This window comes from Diuraphis noxia, unplaced genomic scaffold, assembly GCF_037042655.1.
Source record: "Diuraphis noxia isolate RWA-SAM2 unplaced genomic scaffold, SU_Dnox_SAM2 contig0002, whole genome shotgun sequence".
In the NCBI taxonomy this organism is placed as follows: Eukaryota; Metazoa; Arthropoda; class Insecta; order Hemiptera; family Aphididae; genus Diuraphis; species Diuraphis noxia.
In genome coordinates this window covers 13319967-13346149 of record NW_028301712.1, presented here as the reverse complement: position 1 = coordinate 13346149, position 26183 = coordinate 13319967, and the positions used below count along the sequence as shown (strand labels likewise).

General features: G+C 26.4%; 3 protein-coding genes across 3 annotated transcripts; all 3 read left to right on the top strand.

Annotated features, from left to right (window-relative positions):
• Positions 1 to 975: 975 nt before the first annotated feature.
• On the top strand, positions 976 to 6504 carry LOC107162147 (lipase 3-like). Its single transcript, XM_089220364.1, has 8 exons — positions 976 to 1111; positions 2037 to 2226; positions 3466 to 3595; positions 4302 to 4551; positions 5296 to 5442; positions 5558 to 5642; positions 5759 to 5901; positions 6120 to 6504. The coding sequence occupies exons 1-8, from the start codon at positions 1034 to 1036 to the stop codon at positions 6264 to 6266; spliced, it is 1170 nt and encodes a 389-aa protein (XP_089076490.1). The 5' UTR covers positions 976 to 1033; the 3' UTR covers positions 6267 to 6504.
• Positions 6505 to 9098: 2594 nt separating this feature from the next.
• On the top strand, positions 9099 to 17688 carry LOC149058120 (gastric triacylglycerol lipase-like). Its single transcript, XM_089219643.1, has 8 exons — positions 9099 to 9185; positions 9635 to 9824; positions 11566 to 11695; positions 12157 to 12400; positions 13158 to 13307; positions 15652 to 15733; positions 15902 to 16044; positions 17457 to 17688. Exons 1-8 carry the CDS (start codon positions 9099 to 9101, stop codon positions 17601 to 17603), a joined length of 1173 nt encoding a protein of 390 aa, XP_089075769.1. The 3' UTR covers positions 17604 to 17688.
• A 3202-nt stretch (positions 17689 to 20890) lies between these two features.
• Positions 20891 to 24662, top strand: Hinfp (Histone H4 transcription factor). Its single transcript, XM_015508939.2, has 10 exons — positions 20891 to 21228; positions 22024 to 22182; positions 22505 to 22750; positions 22823 to 22962; positions 23051 to 23228; positions 23312 to 23458; positions 23521 to 23719; positions 23774 to 24040; positions 24105 to 24243; positions 24310 to 24662. The coding sequence occupies exons 1-10, from the start codon at positions 21150 to 21152 to the stop codon at positions 24385 to 24387; spliced, it is 1632 nt and encodes a 543-aa protein (XP_015364425.1). The 5' UTR covers positions 20891 to 21149; the 3' UTR covers positions 24388 to 24662.
• The last annotated feature ends 1521 nt before the right edge of the window (positions 24663 to 26183 follow it).

Here is a 26183-nt window from a genome sequence, read left to right as displayed (position 1 = left end):
AGTTTAGATTAACTAATAATGCATGTAAAACTATACACACGAAAAAAAGAAAGAATTATTCGTTTAAACATTGTGTAGGTTTTATCATACATTCATACAAGTTTTTACTAGTAAGCTACTAAATAACTAAATTTTAATAATACATATTGTAATTTTAGGTTATTTAATAACATAAAATATATTATGTTTATCGTATTTTAAGCAATCTATATGTTTCTATTAAAATAAAACATTGTTTTGTTTGAATACCATCAGCTATAAACTCGTTAACATTTGTGAATAATTCATTTATGGCGTATTTTTTAGGGATTTTCAATCATAATGATTCATAATTATTAAGATCATAACTACCATTTTGTACAATTGTTTTTAATTGATTTATATTTTAACTTTAATATCATTAAATTAATACCTCTATCAATTATAATTTATCAATTTAAATAACATTACTTTAACATTTTATATGGATATAAATCAAATTTAACAGTTGAGCAACTCAGCAAATTAATTATATGAAGAAGTTAATTAATTTTCATATATAGAAAGTTATTGAAATTTTCAATATATTGTTTTCAACTACTGACTACTGAGTGTAAATAATTACGTTTTAGTTACATTTACAAAGCAATTAAATTTTTTTCAAACTCATTTTTTTTGTTTTTAGATAATTTAAAAATGTGTAGTTCAATATAACTAAAATTAATTCACCGAGTTTATAAATATTAAAAATAAATCGTCAACAAAAAACTGATGTATTTATTACTTCGCGGTACTTATAAATTTGTAATTAAATATCATGCTTATGCCCTTGGAGTCCCACTCAGAATCTATACTTAAGAGTAACAAATTTAATTCAGTCTTTCAATACTCAATATTAATATATTTTTATACAAACTTTAAACATCATATCACATAATAGAATCAATTACTTTTAACATACCTACCAATAAAAACATGTGCTAAAATAATTATCATTTTGCGTATTTTGTATTTATTATTTTTTAAGAATTTCTAAGTTAATTTTGTAACAAATATGGATGTTTATAAGATATTATATTTTTGGGTGATGATTCTATATAATACACAATATTTTGTGTCATCTAAAGAAACCGTAAGTACATTTTCACTATAGATAGAAATATGCTAGTATAGAAACTTTTAGCCTGTAAGAGTTTGCATATTTATAAGATATATTCACTCAAAGCATAGCTTAGCGATATAGAAATCTGTTTCATGATACTATTTTTGTTTTCATATTTTGCTCTTTTTCATATTATGTTGTGTTAATTAATGTATATTTAAATATTTATCTTATCATATTTTTTGATTACAATTTTATTTTTATTTAAACTACCTAGTAAAAAAAAAATATAATGTAAGTTTACCAAATAGAATAAAACGAAGAAATTATAATGTGGGTTGTGTTTTCCTCGTCTGCTGGACATTCATAGTAGCAATTATGAACCACTGATATGCTTTTATTTATTTTAATCACACAATGGTATACATTAACATAACTATTGTTTGGGCAGTGATCCAAGTGTTTATTAAATTAATCATAAAAAAAACCTTAAAAATACTTGAAATCTGAAGGTATAAATATAAATTTATATACCTAGATTTAATAAAATGTTATACAATGTATATTTATGTAGGTACGTATAACTTTTACGTACATAAACTAATAATATTAGATAGGTACCAATAAAAATATATTTCTATTATGTATATAGCGTTAGCGTAGTTAAAATGTTTCTGCTATAACGTATATTTAAAGAGCATATTTAAGTGAGTGTGCATATTTTGAGTTTTTTATGGCATAAAGTCTCTAAGTATAATAGACAATAGCCAATAAGTAAACTAGTTTTTAAACCTAATTATTTCTGTTAAAACTACTTACAAAAATGCATAAATATGTGAGTGCAAAAATATCATTAAACATTAGCTAATCTTTAAAATAATGTATAACATCAGATGTTTTAATAGTGTAATTATAAAGTACAACTAAACCAACGTTGTTTTTTTTTATTTTCAAGTGGGAAAAAATCAAAGCTAGTGGATATCCACTTAAAATGTATGAATATCAAACTGAAGACCATTTTATGTTAGGTATGGAACGAATGCCATATAGTAAATATGGTAACAAAACAATCGGTAAACCCGTAATCTTGTTATCCGGTATGTTCGCCTCCTCAATTATTTATGTATCGCATAACAAATCACTCGGTAAGTAATCATCATCAATTAATTATTACAGTTTTCTTATATAAATTGTTCTTATAACCTAATTTTTCATAAAACATGATGGTAAAATGTATTTTCAGTGTTTAAGACTTTGAGTATTGTAAAGAATCTTTTTTACAATGTATGTTTTCGTGACTAAAATTATTTTAAGAAACAATAAAAATTCTTTAGTCTTGAAATTTGAGTATTTTTCAAAGTTATCTGGAAAAATAATTAAGAAACAATTACAGGAATTTTTACGACAAACCAGTTTTCGATATGAATATACATTATAATCGAATACCTATTATTTTTTTTTTGTAATAATACCCATTTTTTTAATGTATGATAGCTTATTGATTAGTAAAAAAAAAAAAAATATTATAATGTTCGTCAAAAGTTGCTCCTAACAAAAGTTCCCCTATTAATTAAATTGAGAATTGTAGCTTATTATTGTGTGTAATATTAAAATACATTTAGAAACCTGGAATTTGCACGCTTCAATAGTGAAATTTTCTAACTTGTTTGAAAATCATATTGTAAGAATTTCTAAATATAAAACATGTAATAAAAAATACTAAATTTCATATTTAAAAATTTATTTTGGATTCCTATCATTTGAATTTAGTATGCATTAATTTACTTTACGCATTATATTTTTGACGTATTGATTATGCCTTTGTTTCAAAATCCAAATCAACTAAATCATAAAACCATCATAGAAAGGGTTATCCTATTTTATTTAATCATGTTTTATAAACCCTGATTATATGATCTAAGGTCACGATCATATAAGTATCCATGACAAACCTTTTTTATAGGTACAGCCAACTTTTTATTAGATTAATAATAAATTATTTTCAATTCAACGAAAATGCTGTTTTATAATTTACTATAGGACTTCCCCCCCACCCGCCACTCATTTGGTATAATTCCCAACCAAAATAGATTTTCGCATAATTTTTACGTACCTATAATTATTACAAAAAATTATAAACTTAAAAATTAAACCATTTTAAATAATATGGTAAAACCTCTTAGTTTCAATATTTTCTTTTCACGGACTGAAACATTAATTACAAATTACAAATAACAATACAAATTAAGTTATTACAGTAAAACATTTGTGAAAGCAAAAATTAAATATGACTTTAACATATCTATTTCACCTTTACATTTTATTTAGGTAAATTTTACAAATTTTAATTTCCGTATAATATATGAATAACTTTATTCGTTTAGGTTACCTGCTATCAGACGCGGGTTTCGACGTTTGGCTTTTCAATTATCGAGTTACGGGTATGTCAAAAAAAATTAAGGATCCGAGGACAGGAATCGTTCCTGACTTAAGTAGTATAAATTGGGATTACAGGTGAGAACAAAATGTAACACGAAGTGCCTATGCATATACATGCCATTACTCAATACATCGTATAATATAGACATTTTGTTGGACACAATTAAAAATCTTTTTTTTGATGATTCAACAAGAAACTCATCTGGGCTAATTTATATTGTACGATGATTTAACAACATATGACTTTGTAATTAATTTATATGATATTATAATTTATATACTAATATTGACACTTAAAATCATTAAAAAACTATCTCTATGGTTAATAAGTAGTCAATAATAAAAATAAAAATAAAAATAATGTTTTATTGATATATTCGTACAAATTGAAAATAATTGTTTCCTGTATTTCTGGAAACCTATATTTCTCTGCTCTCCGACTTTAATATAATATCAATTCATTACCTATGTCTATATATATTTTTTTTTTTTTGGTTCTGATGGAAAATGCTTAACTCCTTAACTCCCATAATATCTACATAGAAGTAGAATAAGAGGGGGCTAAGCGAGCTATAGCCCCTCCGGAATTTCGTTTAATCCATCCATACATGTTTTTAATTACTATTTTTAAAATATATATATGATACCAGAAACATTGTAGGTTTAAGCCTACATACACTCATACAAATACATTACGCTACACCTATGAATCTCTATGCCACTGATAGCCACTGCAGATTTAAAAGACATACTATTATATTGATTGTTTTATTGGTTTCAGCTTTCATGAATTAGCTATTTACGATCTACCAGCCGCCATTGATCTCGTAATTTCTGTGACTGGGCATTCTAAAGTTGACGTTGGGGGTGTTTCTCTCGGAGCAACAATACCTCTAATGACATTATCTGAAAAACCAGAGTACAATAAAAAAGTCAGAAATTTAATTCTGATGGCGCCAGCTAGTAGAATGGGGTCCGGATACCGGGGTGCGCAATACTACTTTATTAGATCAGCTTTCCGGAAATTCTTAGTAATTATTTGATCAACATTATTATTTATTTTTATTTTATCTATAATTATTGTTATTTTCTTAATAAGCGAGTTATTCGGCCAAAAAATACATTCGGCATATTATGGTAAGATTGCAAATTGCAATCATTTCATAATCTCAACTACCTATATTAAGTCCAATTGCATGAAACACTTAAATCTTCTTTAATGAGAGAATTATTTTAATGGATTTTATCATTTCTCTTTTCTCAAAATGTAATTATCGATCTAAATATACTAAAAAAAACATTGAAAACAACACAAAATATAAATATAAATATCATACTACCTATTTGTATTTTGTACCTTTTGTTATAGATATGCTAAACTGCAAAGGTATTGTAACTTTTTCTTTAAACAACTCCTTCGTCTCTTTACGGTAGCTCTATAATTGAAAAAGACTCAGAAAGAAAATGTTTAATGTTTGATTTTTTTATAATAATATGTTGATTATTTAGGGTAGGTATTAAAAATAGGTATACCAATTTTCATACATAGAAAACTGAGATTAAATGTCATATTTTTAGACTAAAATAGTAAAACCACATATTATTAATCGTCATCATAATTACTTTTTCCTTTTTTATGCCACTGTTTCCTTGAAAATACTCTCGACGGACGGTTTGAATATCTATATTCTATATTAATAGACTAGGGCAGATAGTGCCTGTATATGAATAAATGCATTGTACCTACACCATACTATGAATGTTGTGTTTTTTAGAAAACAGATTTCAAGTTTCGTTACATATCACTTAATAAAGATCCAGATCACATTGCAGTTGGAGAATTATGTAAAATTAAAATGTTTGGATTCTTTTGTGTTCAATCAATGAACATTATACAAGGAATGTATAATCCCCTTCATATAGTACGTATTATATGAGAAAAATGTATCTACACATTTTTACGAATTTCAATGTTCGTTTTTTTCCAGTAATATATAACGAATAACCAACCTAAAATAAATGTTTATCTTTGTTTAGGATCCCGTCATAGATGTATTTACAACTTATCCGCAACCTACATCATTGAAAACGGTTAAACACTATTTTCAATTATTATTAGGAGGTAAATAGTGATCAAACAAACTTATTTTTTGATATAACTCTTCATTTTTTATGCATAAAATACTATAATTTACAATTAGTTAATACCGAAAATATATTTTATTATTATTTCCATAGATCGATTTGCCAATTATGATTACGGACCAATTGGAAACATGGAACATTACCATTCCAGACAACCACCAGAGTATGACATAAAAAAAGTTACAGCTCCAGCTATCGTTTTGTACTCGAAAGGCGACAACCTTGTGCCTCCTCAGGTACTGTAAATATTTTGATCAACAGTTACGAATAAAGGTCTCTTATAGGGGAATAATTAAATCCAAGTATTAAACAAGATTAATAAATTATATCGTTGAAAATAAAAAAATGCTCAATAACTGGATAATTTAAATATATTATTGCCACTACACGATTGACTTTATAATGCGTGTGGATAAATGTTTAACTTATAATATGTATATCTGTTTTATTTCAGGACATTAAATGGTTACTGAACAATTTACCAAATATAAAAAGCACACTTTACATCAGTAAAATACGATTCAGTCATCAGTCTTTTGCAATGGATAAAAACGCACATATAGTTATTGGTCCATACATAGTGAAACAATTATCATCATAAAAAAATATTTAAAAAAGGAAGTATAACAAATTCGACGATGAACATAACCCTCACATGTGAAGATGTATTTAACCATGTTGGTATAAGATATATAGTTAATATTAACTAATATGGATGTAATTATTAAAAATTATAAGTTAGCAGCAACATTTTAATGTCATGTGTTGTAAGAAAAAATTCAAATGTTACTTTTGGAAATGTTTTAGTTTTACTTGTTTTCAATAAATTAATTCATCAAAATTTGTTTTTATTTGTATGCATAAATTATTAAAATAAAACATTGAGAATTGAATAAACATATTATATGCTAACATTGAAAAATATTTGATTTGTTTAATGATTCAGATTATAATTTAATCATTATAATCTTATACGTCGTAGTAATTGAAACATTGTGAATTACCTAAAATCAAATATCAATTTAATTATTAAAAGATTAACTATATTTACCGTAGTTTAAAATGTAGGTATACCTATGTATTTGTATGTAAATTACATCCATTTCTTTAAATAAGACATACATACTTATTTTACTTAATTTTACTTAAATAATGAATATTGCTTAATAATAGGAATAATACTTCACTTCTTCATCTTCTACTATAGTGTCATAATTGTATTATTATAAATATCAGATTATTTAAGAAATAATATATTAATTATAATAATATTATATGTTACTTTTTCTCATCATCTAAGTAGTAGGTATCCATATAAATATAATACATTATATAAGACCATCTACCAAAGCACTTTGATTTTACTTGTCAGTAGTCATAAAATATTAGTGATGTTTAATGATTTTGTGTACCTATGATGATAGGTATATTATTTTATCATCTTAGTCGTGTCATTGATATATCATATTTGAATCTTTCACACTTTCAAAAGAAGTTTAAAAACTATAGTTAAATGTATTGCGTATTAGACTTTAGATACGGCCGATACGGGCAGTGTGTGTTGCATGTATATTGTATAGGTACCTAGTGACTACCAACTATATGTCTACTTATATACCAATTTAAAGAGTGTATTCCAAAATGTAAAATCAAAAATAAATCTTTTTAATTTGATTTAAAATTACTAAAAATAATTTATAATATTTTAAACTCAACTTAATATTACTTAATATTCCAAAACATTAAAAAGAAAATTACTCATTACTCATTACTATTTTTATTGCGATCTTGCAAAATGTTAATTTATAAATGCCTATTTAACTCATGTATAGTTTTGAAAACATAGATGAATCAAGATAAGATACTTACCAAAAGAAAATTAAAAACAAACATTGCACAATTTCCCAAATTTTGATAAAAAATCTAACTTTAGAGCATTTGGTGTAATACCATTAAATTTTAGCAGACGCAAAATTTTTATCGGTCCAATAATTGTTATGACAATTAAGTCATATTTAAAGCTGATAATTTTGCTCACTTGTACTATAGGTATCTTTTCATATTTGATAACAATATAACATAAACAATTACTATCAAAATATGTATATTTTAAACACTGTATCTGTACCATAATACATTATACATACAAAAATATAATATTTAGCGATATGAAATGAATTATAGTTATAACAAAACTTTTAAATAAGTTTGTAAAATATTTGACAAATCAATGAAACATATTATTGTATTTTAGTAGGTATAAAGTTCAGCGTCCGTAGGTACAAAAGTATATCTTTGTACCTGCTACATAATACCAGAAAGTGCAAGTGCACCCTCGTGCACTCCCGAAATTATACCACTGTTTAAGAGGTGGATTACCTATTTCAATATTCTAAACTCTATTATAATTATACATGAAAAATCATGCAGGTAGCTATTAAATTTCCAAGCTTTTTGACTTAAATGACTTGTGTTATTCCTTTAATCCAAAAAATGAGGTGAGAACCTTGAAAAGTATGTTTTCCTAATCCTAATTTTATGAGATTCTCAACGGTGTATTCAAATTTGTTGTAGGATCAACGGTTCAGCAGATATGAACATTATTATGAATGAAACTTTAGTTCAATCAAAAAAAACACAAAATTTTAAATATCTCCCTTATTATTGAGAACTCGATAATGGTAATAAGGACTTTTTTTGTTGCATCTGAGGTGTAGCGTGTAGAAGTACCTCTTGAAATTTGACACATTTATCATGCAACACCCTGTATTCATATTACTTAAAGAATTATGTATGTCTAGTCTATATACTTCAGATATACTTACTGATATATGTATTTTTTTATTATTATTTAAGCTTAATATCTATCTAAAACATTGTATAAGAATAAGTATAATAAATTAACAACCTAAAAGAATAAACTCTTATGTTTGACAATAATCAATAATGATTTTCGATATTCCCCCTGGCATTTAAATAGTATGATAATAATTATTTCATAATATTTTTACTTAAATTAATATATTAATAATAAATGGATATATCCATCTAATCGAATCAACAAATGAAATAAATTATTAAATTAAGAACCTATTAGGTAGGTACCTTGAGTTATTATTGATATGACAGCGTATAAAATCAAATAATTAAAATGTGTTAATAAATGGGTGTTACTATAGGGTAATTTACTACTTTATATTTTAATAATGATAAAAAATTAATATTACTGCATGATGTTTATAATATTATACACCTTTAAAAATGTACAATACTTCAGTGTAACTTAATCTCTCGTGGACTTCAACTTTTAATACTTTAAATTTGTATTTTGTCTGTACAATAATAAATAAGCAAAATATTTATCAAAACTACCTATAGAACGAATGATAGAATCTATACTATTAGATTTTTATTTGTATTTATTAGATATAAAATGTGTATATATAAAATACCTTACATGTTAGGTTGTACTGTATTTTTAATATGCTCACAGCTACATACAGTTTCTACTTTTTCAACTGTAAGTATATGATATACTATTGCTCTATGTATACCTATTTATAAATAATCTCTAACATTACCTATACATTTAAAACCAAAAATCAATTTTTTTAGTGTCTTCTACATATTATTGACCTAATTCTATACCAGTTACTTAGTAATAATATTGTACTTCACGTCTTCCACAGTCTACAATATATATACCTACTTTAATATAACTTTGTATATTACTGTAATTGTCGAGCTATAATGGTTTTATACCGGAAGCTAATAAAAAAAAAATTACTTTGTATATTATATATATTTTTAATTCTTATAATTTAGATTAAAATTTGATTAAGAAAATATATCAATGCAATATTTTAAAATTGATTTATACATTTAACATAGGTAAATTTTTATAATGTTACATTTTATTTGAATAAACTAATATTTAAATTATTCTATTTTATTTTCATTTCATTTAAGGCTGATCAAATTATTGGTAATGGATATCCAGTAGAAATTTATGAAATTGAAACAGAAGACCATTACATGGTGGGTTTGGAACGAATACCATATAGTAAAAATGGGAATAAAACAATCGGTAAACCTATTATTCTCTTACATGGCTTGTACGGGACATCAATGTTTTATACGCTATCCAATAAATCACTCAGTAAGTAAATGTGTTATATATAAATTTTAAAACATTTATTAAATAATGTATAAAAGTATATTGTATTGTACATAGCGGGTTGTATATGGATACTTATTGAAACGGACATAATATTGAATAATGAATAGGATTTTTTTTGACATTTGAATTTTAAGCTTACTGCCTTTATCAATGCATCAAATGTACTGGGCATTTTTAGAGGAAGCCCGAAATAGTTACTTAGTAAATGCTTGAAAACAATTACACAAATAACTCGTTACTTTTCATCCAACCTTCCTATCATAAAATAGTAACATTAATAAACATTTGAATTTCCAGCAAATGTTATCAATTTAATATCATGCAATACTGAATAATTAATAATACTTAAAATTATACTTGAATTTAAATATATAGCCACATAAGTTACTTAAAATAAAATATTTATTTATAGGTAAGTAATTAAAAATGAAAATAAAATAAAAATTGATAAAATTAATTTAGTTTGTATTTTCGTAATCTTGATGATGGATTTTCAAGTATCAGTGATTGAAGCATTAAGCTTTATATACAAAACAAAAACTCCAATAATGCACGGTGCACAAACGATTATTTTATTCGATTCACTACAGGAGTAGATTTTGAAATTTTATCACATATATTATGTTACCAGTAGACGTAAAACGTTTGAATCCTAAGCCTAAACGAAAAGGTTTATAAAAAATTATACCAGTACCAATACAACACTAACATAATTCTACTGACCCAGCAACGTCAGTTTAGCATTAAAATAACATTATAGGTAAACTGAAGCTATGTGCACCGCAGTTCCCGAGTCAATATCTGAAGGTGCACATTGAAGCAGTGGCGTTGCCAAAACCCTTAGCCGTTTTCCACCTCTCCCCCTAAATTTTAAGAAAATTAAAAATTATTTCTATAAATTATAATCTATGAAAGTCACTAAAATTACAAATTTGTACTGCAGTACAGGAACTTTAACCTAAAATTAGATCTCAATATCAGCTAGTATGCTAAATTTATGGATTATCCTAGTTACCAATTATAAGCCATTTCTGTGTAAAACTGTGAACACATAGTCATCCCCTCCTCCGTTAAAAAAAAAACAGAGAAAAAATTCTGAAAACATCACTATTATAAAGCTATCAAATGGTTCTCCTGTAAAATATCACGAATTCACGACATGTTCTAAAATGCATAATTATTTAAATAGTTAAAATAGTTTGCGTAAATATATCTAAATATCTATTATCTTATAGGTCATGTGACTCGATTCATATTAATATAATAATAATAATAATAATAATATATATATATATATATATAGGTATATATAATCAAGGGCGTCATTTGGGGGGTGGCAGGGTGTGCGGTTGCACCCCTTACTTTTAGAATGTTACAATTGGCCTGCGCCTTGCTGAAGCCTAAAATAATGCACGAGCCACGAATGCACAATTATTTATATGATTAAAATCAAATTGTAATAACCGGTCTAAATGGAAATAATTGAATGCAGGATAATATACATATACGTATATACATCTATTTTTATATGGCCTGGTGAAATTTCAAAATGGCCTGCTTGAAATTTCGCACACCCGAAAAAAAACCTGAAATGATGCCCCTGTATATTATAATATAAATATTCGTCTATACATTCAATAATATGTAAAATTGATTATATTATTGACCGTGGCAAAGTGGCAACTGGCTATAACTATATAGTATTTTTCGAATACTCCAGGTTTCATATTATCCGATGCTGGTTTCGACGTTTGGTTGCTCAATTTTCGTCTATCGGGGATTTCTAAATACATAAAAAATCCAAAAACTCACGTGGTTACTCCATTGAGAAATATTTCATGGGATTTCAGGTAAGAGTGTATTGTAGGTTTCTCTTTTTACGTTTATACTCAAAATTACCCACTAAATATACATTTTTGATTTTTGTAAAGGCATAATTTATAATTATAACCATCTCAACAATAAGTAATAGTAAATAGAAGACAAAGTATAGGCAGCAATTGATGTATTCATTAATTATTTTTTAGGTTAACATATTAATAATTTCATTAAACGTGACGGCGTATTATTAAAAAATTGGTCACAAACTAAAGAATATTATTCTCAACTATTATTCGATAATCCATCATCCTATTAACGTAATGACATTCATTTAATTACGAGTTAAATTTTATTATTTAGCCTATGTATATTGTATATAAATTATACAGTGGCGTGTAGTTAAAAAAAAATTACTATAATAATATACCTGCAATTATTGTTAAAACTTTATTACGCATAAAATCATATAATTGATGGTTAAATATTCAAGCTTTGACGAATTGGGAATATATGATACGACTGCTGCCATTGATTTTATCTTAAACAAAACTGGATACTCTACACTACACATGGGTGGTTATTCTTTTGGAGCTACCATATGTCTGATTGCACTAGCCGAAAGACCAGAATACAACAAAAAGATTGATAAATTAATGCTAATAGCGCCCACGACTAGAATGAAGTACTATGACCGACGGCTTATCATGTTGAAGATATTTCCATTTTTATTCCACGTAAGAACCTAAATCATGAAAATATTATGAATTTATACATCATATTCCATATAATTTAAGATTTCTTAAGTAAAAAAATATTTTATTTAAAAAACGTATTCACCTGTATAATGATTGTTCCGAATTTCCAATGGTTAAGGTAAAATTAAAATTTGAATATTTGCCACTGATATCAAATATATTGACACATTATACAAAACTAATCAATTTAATACGCATACGGTGAAATCGTAATAGCTCAAATAGGTCGTAGACAAATGAAATTCTAGTTGGTGAAAAAATTGTATGTACATATCCAATGAATAGCCATGACATTCTTCGCAATTGATCGAAAATTCGACTTAAAGGCATTCAAGTTATTGAGGTTCCATTGTATACCGTTTTCCGCGAAAACAGGAAACAGTTACAGTCTATAATTAAATTATCCATTTCACTTAGCACCCTGACCTATAGATATTTTTGAATTCTGTTTGGAGAATGTGAAACTATAAACTATTGGATCATTAATCTCCATAGACAGAATTTTAAAATATGTATAAGGTATCGAGTAAAATAGGTAACTGAGTTATAGAGTATACCCATCCTTCACGGATATACATATGGTTTATACGAGGGCCCAGGGGCGACCACTAATCTTAATTTAGGAAGTTATTATTATTTATTATATTATATTAACTGAATAATAACCACTTAAAATATAATTAGATAAAATCGAATTTAAGTTATTAACTGAAGTAAATATTGTGTTATTTTTAAGAGACCTTTGAAAGGACAAAAATACATACCTAAGATGAAACATCCAGACGAACAATGGTTAGGACACCAATGTAAAAATAAAAAATACATGAAATTATTTTGTATTTTGGCAATGGATGTATTACAAGGAAATTTTTTGTCTATAGATTACGTACGTAACGCATTATTTTATTATTGTATAGTATAATTTATTTGTAATACATTTTATAATCCAATTTAGATTTTCACAAAATGTATTAGGTACCTACAACTTTAATCAATTGAACTCCATTTGTAAATCATTATAATATCATATATTTTATTGAATAGGTACATTACACGTTATTATTTCAGACAATAGGTTGCTTAATCGATGTACACAACTTTAGGGCGATACCCGTTTGCGCACATTTATCCCTTTTTGCGACTCGTTTGTGTACAAATGTATAACTCGATTGCACACACGAATTTTTAATACCTGTGATAAACTGATAAATGGCCCAAAACGTAGGATTCGTTTGCGTATAGGTACATAAAGTATAGCAAAGTCTACTATAAAACCCTTAACAAAAATAATGTTTAAGATTGTTTTCAAAAATTTTCCTTCTCACTTTTACAGGCTTAGGAATGTCTGTTTACAACTGGCGTGATTAAAAATGTCTTTTTTTTTGTTAATTTAATTTAAATTAAATTTGTCATGTTTTTTCAATGTTATGTTTGTATTTACTATTTTATTAATTTTAATGTAATGTTTCTGTAGAACCGCACACTAGTTAATCAATTACGTGTGTCTTATCGAAATTTGCTCACACGTAACAACATAAGTCTATATTAAAAGCTGTACGCAAACGAGTCGTCATTTTTCAAGTCAAAATTTGTATTAACTGGGTTTTCACGTTTTTCGATTTACGCAAACGAGTTGTCAGTTTACAGGTAAAAAATTGTGCAAACGAGTATCACCGCGGCCTAACATAACCGCAATTTTAATTTATAATTTATAAATAAGAATCATAAGAGGCATCGATAACAACAATATATTACTTTTGGGTCGCACTTAAGAGGACATAATAGCCGCATGTATTGTCCTTGTCTTACAAGTGCGTGACATAACATTTTTTATGCTCAGCGTAACACACTAACACGTTTAGCTCCGTGAACTTAAAATTTAGAGACCTCTTTTAAAAATTAAAGGTTATATTATTATCGAGGGCTTCTCATAGGCTTTTTATTATATTTTAATTTTAGTGTGAGTAGTGAGTTATGAATATTTTAAAATTATAAATTGTTTGTATATCTTAAAATACTCATAACTCGATTTAAAATTAAAATATAATAAAAAGCCTACGAGAAGCCCTCGATAATAATGTTACCTTTAATTTTTATAAGAAGTCAATTCACTCTAAATTTTAAACTAACAGAGCTACACGTCTTCTGCTGAACGTACAAATTGCTATGTTACGCAGGTATCTACTTGTAAGACGGAGACGACACATGCACGGGAATAACGTTCTCTTAACATTTATTTTGATGAATACTCAATTGTGAGCTATAATGGTCCATTATTAGAGATTTAAATTAAGATTTAGTCGCTATTGCATTTAATCAATTTGCAACGCGGCACAAGTCTCTTAAATACCTATATGACATGTAGACATATTATATTATTTATTTTAAAAGCCTTATCCACGCACTTCATAATGATAATAAAAAAAAATTACTTAAGTATGTCGGTTAATTACATTGGTATGTACGTTATTATTAACAGCGTATAATGGTAATGGTATAATAACAACATTCATATTAATATAATTTATTTAATGTATAATAAATAATAATCAATATAATGCAATTATATACCTAATACTATATATATATATTGAATTAAATTCTTCATTGAATCATTGATCTTGATGACATCACCTGCCAAGCAGTGACGCCGAAGTATTTAAAATATACTATGAAATCGTACATCAATGGGCCGCCATCATCCCCACCCCTGTTTTTATAATTTAACTATCATAGCGTCAACAAAGAAGTAATGTAAAGTTGAACAGTAAACTTTTATGTTTAAACGTATATTCTGTATGCAACACACAGCAATATCTCATGGTGCCCCCTCCCCATCTAAAAAATCTGTTATGACATATGTCATTATTAAATTGAGTGATCAGCGCTATACTGCTGCCAAAGTGCCAAGTCCTTATGTAAGAGAATGTCAAAAAACATTATTTATATATTTTCGGGCACAATCATATTGTGGTAAATTTAAAATTCAATCACAAATTCTATAAAATTAATAAGTACCTATCATGCAATAGATATAATTTGAAATATTTTTACCTCTGTCGTATCTCGTATCCATATGTTATAGTTTATAAGTTGTAACTTTATAAGTAAACCATCTAGTTTACCTCATCTGGTGTTCATATTAATATATTTTAATATTTCATACACCAATAAAAGCCAATGAATTATATTCTACAATTTTCATTGCGAATGATTTTATATTTTTTTAGTCAACCATAGAAATCCTGAAAGCATATCCTCAGCCAACGTCCGTCAAAGTATTAACACATTATTATCAACTTATACTTGCAGGTAAGCATAATAATTATATGTTAATTTCATAACATTTAAACAAATTATCAATTTTCTTGACTTAAACAATATCCAATATATGACCTATAAAACAAACTATATACCGTAATAATCATAGCAAACAGAAATATGTTATCGGTAACTATTTTTGAACAATCTTTTTTTCAGATTATTTTCGAAAATATGACTATGGAAAAATCGGAAATATGAAACATTATCAATCCAATACTCCACCAAGTTATAATTTATCTAAAGTAACAGCTGCTACGTATATTTATCATTCAAAATACGACATTATGGCTCCACCAAAGGTAAGAAACAACTTGCAGAAATGTACATATACATGATTAATTTTTAAATGGTTTATACTTACTACCAAGCTATTCAATTAAACATGTATTATTGTATATTGTTGTTATCAAAAATTCTCTACATTATATTTTAAAACTGATAGCAGTTAAAACGAACAAAAACTATCGATTAACAATAAGTACCTAACATCACTAACACTTTCTAAGGCATGCAGAGCTAGAATATATACATTATGTATTAATCTCCCTAATATAATGACAAATGTTTAAAGTTTAAACAAGATCAGTTTAGAATTCTAGAACTATTTAAGAAATAAAATAGTTTCACTCCTTAGTCCTCACAAAGATAGGAGTTAAGCTATCGCTTTAAAAAGGAGAATGTTTAATTGTTGACTAATAATCAGATAAATTTGATAAATAACATAATATTATAGAACAAATAGCTGATATCGACTAAAATATTTGGAAGTACCTTCATTTTTTGTTTTTTGTTTTTATTATTATTATTTTTTATAAAAAAAAAAACAAAAATAGTATCTTATTGGAAATAAACAATATATATATATATATATATTACCTATATATATTATAATAGCGATAGATCGAACTCGGTATGAAATAATTACGAACCAAGCTATCGAGCATATTTTACTGTTTGAAAATCGAACTTGAAAATATTCGTGATCAAAAAATGTATTTTCTCTACCTTAAAGTAATTAAAATTTAAGTATCGTAGTACTACCTAGTATTAAACTATATTTTTATAATATTACAATTAGGTTATGATAAAATAAAATAATATTCTAAATTCAAATTTTAGTTCGATAATCAATTTTGATAATTCTATTCGATTCTAGTTCGATTGAATAATTTTAAGTTCGATTCAGATTGGAATCATTGTATTGTATTCTAATAATGTTCGATTCGAGTTTGGTTTGGCATTAAAAAATCAAGTTCGACTAAAGACACTAATATATAATAATACATTTTACAAATCAGGCATAATAATAATACATATAAATAATTAACTAATAACGTAACTTCGAGATTAGAATAGTGTTTAATGTGGCCACCGACTGGCCACCACACTACAGACAAATAAATGATACCTATCTATAATCTATATAATCTATATATATTTATGAGTTTATTTCATTTACAACTTAAGAATTTTAATAGAATTAACAAAAACAATATTTACAATAGGCTAAAAACCTGTGTTGTTGAAGCCTTAATAAACTTTGAAAAAAAAAAAATATTTACAATACCTATAATATAAATATATTATTTTTAGATATTATACGACATCAATACATCATAATATATATTATATACCAGTCATTAGGCAGTCAAAAATAATTTTAAAAATGTAATTACTTATTCCATGTATATTTGTTTTATAATTATTTCAGGATGTAAAATGGTTAATACAGAGATTGCCGAACGTAAAAAACATCACTATGGTGAAGAAATTCAGTCATATAGGTTTTGCTGCTAGTCCATATGTGAGACCTATTAATATTTTAATGGCTAAACAATTATTGGATGATAAAAAGTAAAATACAATATATTATAGGTACTCAATGAAAATCCCTTGTCAGATTTTGACATCATGTTTACGAATTGTTAATTATAATTATACAACTATAGTCTATACTAGTTTTATCGATTTATACGATACATTTGATTTAAAAATATATAAAATTGAATACCTTTTTATAGCTTTTTACAAACGGAAAAGATTTTTGAGGTTTTCTACAACAAAAAATTATTTCAACAATTATTTAGGTACCAATGTAAAAAATATGTATCTATTAGATATACAAGCTAAAATAATAAAAAAATTGCATTAGCAAAAATACGCTGAACTGAGCCATACTGATTAAGTATGAAACAACTTTCTCAACCTTAAGACCTGATTGAGATTTAGGATAATATTTGGGTATACCATCTATAAGTTATACTGTTAGTATTAGGTATGTTTTATCATAGAAACTTAATGGGCGCCACTAGACGAATTATTTTATTTTTTATTTGTTTTTTTTTTTTTGGTGGGGATGGGTGGGTTACAAATTGTAAAGAATTCCTAAACGTCCAAACCCTTAACACTTGACTTAATACTAAAAAAATTTCGAACCGATATTTATGCACTATATTCTAATATGCGTGAAACTACAGTCTACAATAACAAAATAATAAAATAAAATAGTCTAAAATAAACTATTTCATAAGATTTTTCTGTTCAGTCAATAATATCATGGTTCATTTCTCATCTTCTCTCAATCGCCTAAATCAATAATGCCATTACAATTTATTTTTATTCAGTTATTAAGCACATGTTAACTCTGGCAGATTTGAATTAGAAGTGAATCAGTTAAATGTGCTGAAACTCAGGTCTATACATTGGATAATCCAATGTATTATGTAGATAAGTATATCTATTTGTACCTATAATTCATAGTAAAAATATGTAATATATAATCAATTCAAATAAGTAATAACTACCTATTATTAAATAAATTGTAAAACCACAAAGTTTCAATAAAAAAAGGAAAGAAAACTACCTATTATATAGGTAAGTACATCTATTGCACTGCTCAAAATGTAATGTGTGTGATTCGAGTATACTATGAGGATAGAGCAGTGGTCGGCAACCTTTTTTGACGGAAAAGCCAAATGTTACAATATACAAATTTTTTTTGACTTTATAAAGAGCCACTAAAAATTTTCATAATATTTTTAAATTTTAATAGCTATAATAATACAATTTCACAGTTATTAATTAATCGGTTACATCAAGAGCGATACATTAAGATCAAAATATATAAAGAGTTACATCAATGGGAATATTGGCTTTGCATGTCTTTTGAAAGTTTTGTTAAGTCTGGCTCATAAGTTGTTGTTTTAAGTATCAAATTATTGTTATGTATTATTTCATATTTTCAAAAGCACCAAAACTAATAACAATATAAAATAATACAAATTTTTTTATAATATAAAATATTGTTTTTGAACATAAAATATTAATTTTTGCATGGGAACTATGGAGAGTCGCGACTTAAGATCCAAAGATGGCCCCCCCCCCGTTTTCTAAAAAAAATTCATATCCATATAAAATTGTTGAGTATACAAGCGCTGGTTACCGATCAATGACCATAGATAATAGATATAATAACATGTTTTTGACGTTATCAAAAAATTGCATGGTTTGATTCGATTAAATCGAAAAGGGGTCCATTTTTAGCTGATTTCTGTATTCTGTTGAAACTCCAGCAATTGTCGTTGCAGGGTAATAGGTACATTAAACTGTTGACGTCCAATGTCTTTGTCTGCTATCGCCTATCATGTAATCAACTAGATGATTCTCAATTTGGCTGACTCAAATTTAGACAAGGTAAGTTTTTAATTTATGATAAATTAGTTAGGTAGGTAGGTAGTAGGTACTTCATAGATACAAATCATGTAAAATAACATTTTGAAAAATACTTTTATATATTAAATAATAAATATTATATACTATATATTATTTATTAATGTACCAGGTAACCAATTCAAAAGTTAGTAAATCAGATGACAGAAGTAGAGCAAGTACTTAATTTCAAAGTTATTATAAAATTATTAACAAAAATGTGAAGTTATTTATTTTTGTTTAATTGCAGCTTATAACTTATAAATTATGAACAAATATTTGAGTATTATAAATTATTAAGGGCCATTTTATCAATCATCAGTTAAATGGATTTAAACTTCAGTTAATATTAATCTTAAGTTAAACTAAAATTTTGATTTTATGATCTCTTGGTTAAATTCTAACTGTACCTTAATCAAAGTTTTAACTAACTGACAATTTATGGTCAGTTAAGGAATTTAATCTGTGATTAAGATCAATGTTATTAGGTTGCTATATTTTGTAGGGCTATTATAATACAATTTTTTGACATATCATAAAAATATTCTTTATTAAATAGGTATACTATGAAATATTTGTATTTTTAAAGTATTATGGACAAATTTGGAGAAATTTTAATCACAAATCCACTTTGGTCATTCACTAACACAAAAAAAAAAAACGAGTTGTAGCCAGTTGTAGGTTTAACCTGTAGGTAGGGCATAGAGCATAAGGCATAACCATGAGATATTTGGTTTTTGTAATATAATGGTGAAGTATAATAATTGATGTGTAGTAGGTGTAATAATTATTTAAGTATAAGGTACCTAATACCTATGTATAATTCCAGTTAAATTCCAACCTTTAATTGTCACCCCTCCCCCCCTCCCCCAAACAGCCCAAACTGTTAATGACATGTGTACCGCCCGTCATTGCCTTGTCATGACATTGCAACACTGTTGAATTATACATAGGTATTCCATTCAAGATTTGCCTGTCAGTGGCGTGCAGACAAAACACAAATGGGGCCTAGGCCCCACTTGAAAGTGGGGTGGGTGTGTGTTTTTTTTATTTATATATATTGTGTTTTCATATAACTGTATAGAGGCCCTTAATAAAATATTATATATTATTTGTAACTTTTAGGTGGGTGGTGGGTGTAAAAAAATAAGTTTTGACACACATGGAAAAAGGGATCTGCACGCCACTGTTGCCTATTATTTTTTTTTCTGAGATAATTATCCATATCGTTTATCGTTATTCTATTCTAAATTATATAAATTCGATGTGCATTGTAGAGGCGCGCGTTGTAACGTTTCAAAGTTTCAAACACAATATTGTCAATATTGTATTCTACATCAGTGTTCTACACTCTGTTGAGTCTGTTGACAGTTTACCATTTAATTTTCCTGATAACTCGAGGTCTGTCGTTATCAATCATAACAAATAATAATATAACATTTTGTTCTTTGATAATATAACATACCACATAGCGATCGCAATCTTTTCTGTTGGTTGAATACTTTAGCCTCACGCCCGCCTTTTATAGACAATATAATATAAACGGCATTTTGTTTGTGACTCGTGTAGGTAGACACTGAATGCTTATTATATCATGTTGTTTAATTTTTAAGTCTCTTGTTTGCCGTCATATATGACTTGACTTGTTATTATATCATTAGTCACTTTTGATTATCGTTATTTATAATCGTGTACGATGAACATGGAGACCAATAATGACGCATATAACTTGAGGAGGAAGTCACGACAGACCGACGAGTGCAAGTCTAACGATGGTAAGTCGACATTGATGACATTAATAGTTACAAAAATAATACTCATTCAATGTGTTTGGCCAATTCTTCAGCATTTTTTTTACTTTTATTAAACTAGAAAATTGGAAAATTGTACAATCTGTAAAATAATTGTTTACAATAAGAACAAGTGATATTAAGAATTATATAGAATAGATAAAATAACTAACAAGTTAAATTAAATTACGATTATTTACATCAATTCGGACAGGGGGAAATTCTTCAGAATATAATTATTTTAAGGTGAATAAAGCAATATACAAAATGCGTTGATTATAATTTTGTTGTCAGTTTTTTTTATACTAAGGCATTTTTGTGGAGACATAGAAACGTAAATTTTGAAAGGGTTGTCTATAATAAAACAATGATTACCTAATGTAGATAACAAATATATTAAAAATTGTATTGGATGATTCTTCAGAAGTAGCGAGTAGTAGCTGCTGGGCTCTTGGAAATTTGAAATTAAACTAAATTGTTCATATATTTCTACATTAATTTTACTGCATAGGTACTAATGAATATTCCTTTAATTTTACTCGAGTTCAGTTTTATTTTTTCATCTACCTAGTCATAATGAAAATTAATTAAATGCATTTATTAAAACAGTTAGCTGAATATCAGACCTAAAATTCTAAAATTAGATAAATATCTAATTCTAGTTTTTAGCCTTATGCCGTATACTATACCACCATTTTCCCTGTTCAATGCATTTGAAAAACTATTAATCCAATTGAATTTGCTATTGATAAAATAACTAATATATACAAGTGTGTTTAGATTCAATGTTTGCGGCACAGACATATTTATCAGTTGATCAGAAGACTGACTGTGGTTCAATGTCCATGATGGAAGACAAACAGTACTGGTGTGAGCAATGGGTCCTAGCTCATCGTGAAGGCAATGTTCCTGAGGAAAAAAAATATGTCGCTAAAAAATGTAAAAAAATCAACAATTTATGTAATAATGTAACAATTAAGCTATTATAGAATTATAAGATTATAAATAATGATACTTATAATTGATTATATTATCTAAAATATTTAAATAATATTTATTTATTTATTAATAATTTAAACGGTATTACCCTTTTTACAATGTATAACAATTATTACAACATACATATTTACACTATAATTAATTGCAATACAAAAATAAAGACAAATATTAAATAAAACGTATAAATATTAAAAAATATTACTTAAATCCAATATTTTTCTATTGATTTTTCATTTAAGAAAATTAATTTTGTTTAAAATAGGTGTTGTTACAAATAATTCAGATGACACAGAATCGTATAAGTCTAGTTTGGATTTAGATAACCTGAAAGAATGCAAGATACAACAACCTAGAAAAAAGAAATTGGATTTGGATCGAGTAAAAATAAGGTACTGTTGTGGATGGGTAGAGTGCAATTATGAATCAACTTTTATTAAAGATTATCTTCAACATGTTGCTGCGCACGTTGATTATTTATGGACCGAAGAATGGCAGGCCAATAAAGAAAGTAAGTCGGTTTAAGGTCTAACATTTTTTATTTATTTACTTTGCAATTTAAAAAACAAATTATTATTTTCAGAATGGTTTACATGTTTATGGAATAATTGTACATTCCAATCAAACTGTGAGGTGAAATCTACAACTCATGTTAATTTCCATGCATATCACACCCGGCTTAAATGCGTTGGCTCGGTTGTTTTAAATCTCAGTGAAATACCTGTATGTACATATGCCAAAAACCTGCATAATATAAGCAATTTTCAATTTTTTTTATAACTTTTAACTCTTTATTTTATGTTATGTTAAGGGATGTAAATTGAACGGTGATGGTGCTAACATCTTACCAGATTTACCAAAGGAATTTGAATGTAATTGGAAAAATTGTCATGATCGATTTGAATGTATGCAATACTATGCATATCATGTGGCTCAACATTTAGATTTGTCAGTATTCAACAATTCTAACTTCATCTGCCCATGGACAGGTTTGTAAATAACAAACGTATCTTTAAATTGTTTTCATATATTGTTTTAATAATTTAAATCTTTAACACATGTTTTTTTTCAGATTGTACTTTACAATTTACTGCACGTTACCGATTAGTTGACCACATAAAAAGCCACACTCAAGAAAAATTATGTGCTTGTCCTAATTGTGGTATTATGTTTGCCACTTATACTAAGCTGAAAGATCACTGTAGACAATCAAATAAAGGTAAAATTAAAAATAAAGGTAGTTAACATGTTACTATTATTTTAGAAATTCTTTTGTTTCAGATAAAAGCAATCAGTGTAAGTTTTGTAAAAAAACATTTTCATGTGAACGACTTCTAAAACAGCATGTTCGCCTTCATATAAATTATTTTAAATGCCATCAGTGTGATGCGTCTTTTTCTAGAGCAATACAATTATCTACTCATATACGTTATCGTCACTTAGATATAAAACCATTTGGATGTCATTTATGTAAATCCAAGCAAGTATAACATGACAATATTTTTTTACAATGTGCTAATTTTTTAATTTGTAGGTTTGTGCGAAAAGTAGATCTTACTACACATTTACGAAAACATGCTCCAGGCCCGCTATTCAAATGTTCAAAAGATGGCTGTGATTTTTCATGCCGAAGCGAGTACACAATGCGAAAACATATAGGAGTAGAACATTACAATGCAGAAGAACTGTATAAATATTATTGTCATGTGTGTGGTGATTTGTTCCTAAGAGGTTCATTTTTGACTAAACATTTAAAAACTGAACATAATTTCCATAAACCAGCTGGCTTGAAACGTTTCAGGTTTTTATTTTACTTTTATTTATTTTTTAGTTTTATTCAATCTGTATTTTGTATTGGTATACAGGTACATTGAAGATGATGATGGGTATTATAAACTTCAAACGTCAAGATATGAATGTCTAGACATACAAGAACAAAAGAAAATTAAGTTGATCAATCCCAAAAAAGTGGTTGTCAAGAAAAAAAGTCAAACTACAAGCAATGTTAGTTTAATATTCATAATTATTTATATTTTTTAAAGCGTTTTTTATGCAATTATTTGATTCCAGGATAAGCAAGCAATAGAATTTGTTGTTGATATTTTATCATACACAAGTGATGATGAAGATAATGACGATATTGAGTAATTTAAGATAAAATTGGTTTATCGTCCCTATGCAATATTAAAAATAAACAAGAAAACTATTATATATTAAGATTTTATGTGAACTTAAAAATTATATTTATTATTAATATTTAGATTATATTCCCAAGACTTATTGAATAACTATAATTTTTTTTTTTAATTAGTTAACATAATTTGTAGGTTCGCTGATCAATATGAAAAATAATTATACTTATTGTTTAGTAATAAAAATGTAATTATGTGATAATATAGTATATACTGACTATAGTAAATTAATTTGTTTTTTATATAACTTATTTCTATAATACCATGAAAATTATTTCTTATTAGTAGGACGACACTACACTTATTCGAGACTCCATCTCATAAAAACTGTTTTGTGTGGAACAGGTGTACTTAAAGTTGAAATTCCACGACGCTTTGAGAAAAACTTGATTACTTTATATATTATTTAATGCACTAACCTAGCATTTTTAATAATTAAATAAAAAAACCTTATGTTCTTTAATTGTTAACTTTAATTCTATTTGTCATTAAAATAATAAAAATGCTACGACATAAAGTTCTTCAAATGTGTTATAGAATTTTGGTAATTTTGCTACAAATACAGACGGAGTATAGTTGTCCTGCACAATACAGTTATTGGCTATATTATATGTTTTAAAATGACTAAGATGGAGATACTACCAGGATTATATTATACAAAATGATTGAAGCATTGTTTGTAACAATTTAACTGCTCGCTTAAAATTATTTAGCTTAATTTGTAGTTATTATCATAATTTATATTAAATGTGCTAGAATAATATAAATTACCTGATAACTTAAAAACGTTATATACTCATGATCAATGTATTACATTTTATTCTTTTTCATAGGTATTTTCTATGATAGAATATCATTGGTTTAATATTAGATAAATAAGCCATACTTAACAAAGTTTAACAACCAAATAATTACTGGCAATGTGAAAATTATAATATAGAAATTTTATTTATAGATTATACAGTTGGTGCAGTTTCTAGTCTGTACTCTAAACTTAACGATAGCACTAATTCTTAGTAAATTAAAGTTCTAAATAAATAATTTATAATAATTTTAAAAGTTATATCATAATAAGAATTATCTCTATAATTGTGTATATAGGTATGCAATTAAAATTTTTTCATATTTTTGCAGTTTCTCTATGCAGTATGTAAGTATTTATCAAGATTTAGTCGATTTACTTATTTTACAAATTAATTGAATAAGAGATTTTTAAATTTTTTTAGGTACAAAAATGCATTGGCGCACATACGGCGGTGCCAGCTAGGGATGCTTGACTCCCCTAAATTATTTTTATTTGAGTAAAAAATATTATTTTATGTATAATTTTAAATTTAGAATGAATGAATTCCAGTTTATATTGATAATACACAAATTTTTACTTAAAAATGTTGTTTTCGTATGCTTTTTACCGGTATAATAGTTTATCGATATGAAAAAAATTATATTAACTAAAATTATTTAGTTTTTTAATAGTGTTCTTGATCCGGTGACATCACTGATATTGAATTATTTTATTATATTATTCTTTCCATTTTTCTACATAAATACCAACAATTTATTAATGCGGTGTAAAGTAATAAATGTGATATTTTACATAGGATTTTTGTACTCACATAACATTACTTGTTTCAATATTTTCAATTCATTTAAATTGAGTAAGACAAACAAAATCAACACAAATGATGAAAGTATTGAAAATGTAGATGATCCTGATTTGCAACAGTTGTTCATAAAAAATATTATAATAAT

Coding starts and splice junctions, on each gene's coding strand:
- LOC107162147 (XM_089220364.1), top strand. CDS start 1,034: ATGGATGTTTATAAGATATTATATTTTTGGGTGATGATTCTATATAAT. Junction 2,227..3,465: donor ATCGCATAACAAATCACTCG/GTAAGTAATCAT, acceptor TTATTCGTTTAG/GTTACCTGCTATCAGACGCG. Junction 5,902..6,119: donor ACAACCTTGTGCCTCCTCAG/GTACTGTAAATA, acceptor GTTTTATTTCAG/GACATTAAATGGTTACTGAA.
- LOC149058120 (XM_089219643.1), top strand. CDS start 9,099: ATGTGTATATATAAAATACCTTACATGTTAGGTTGTACTGTATTTTTA. Junction 9,825..11,565: donor GCTATCCAATAAATCACTCA/GTAAGTAAATGT, acceptor CGAATACTCCAG/GTTTCATATTATCCGATGCT. Junction 12,401..13,157: donor TATTTCCATTTTTATTCCAC/GTAAGAACCTAA, acceptor GTTATTTTTAAG/AGACCTTTGAAAGGACAAAA.
- Hinfp (XM_015508939.2), top strand. CDS start 21,150: ATGAACATGGAGACCAATAATGACGCATATAACTTGAGGAGGAAGTCA. Junction 22,963..23,050: donor TAAATCTCAGTGAAATACCT/GTATGTACATAT, acceptor TGTTATGTTAAG/GGATGTAAATTGAACGGTGA. Junction 24,244..24,309: donor AAAGTCAAACTACAAGCAAT/GTTAGTTTAATA, acceptor ATTTGATTCCAG/GATAAGCAAGCAATAGAATT.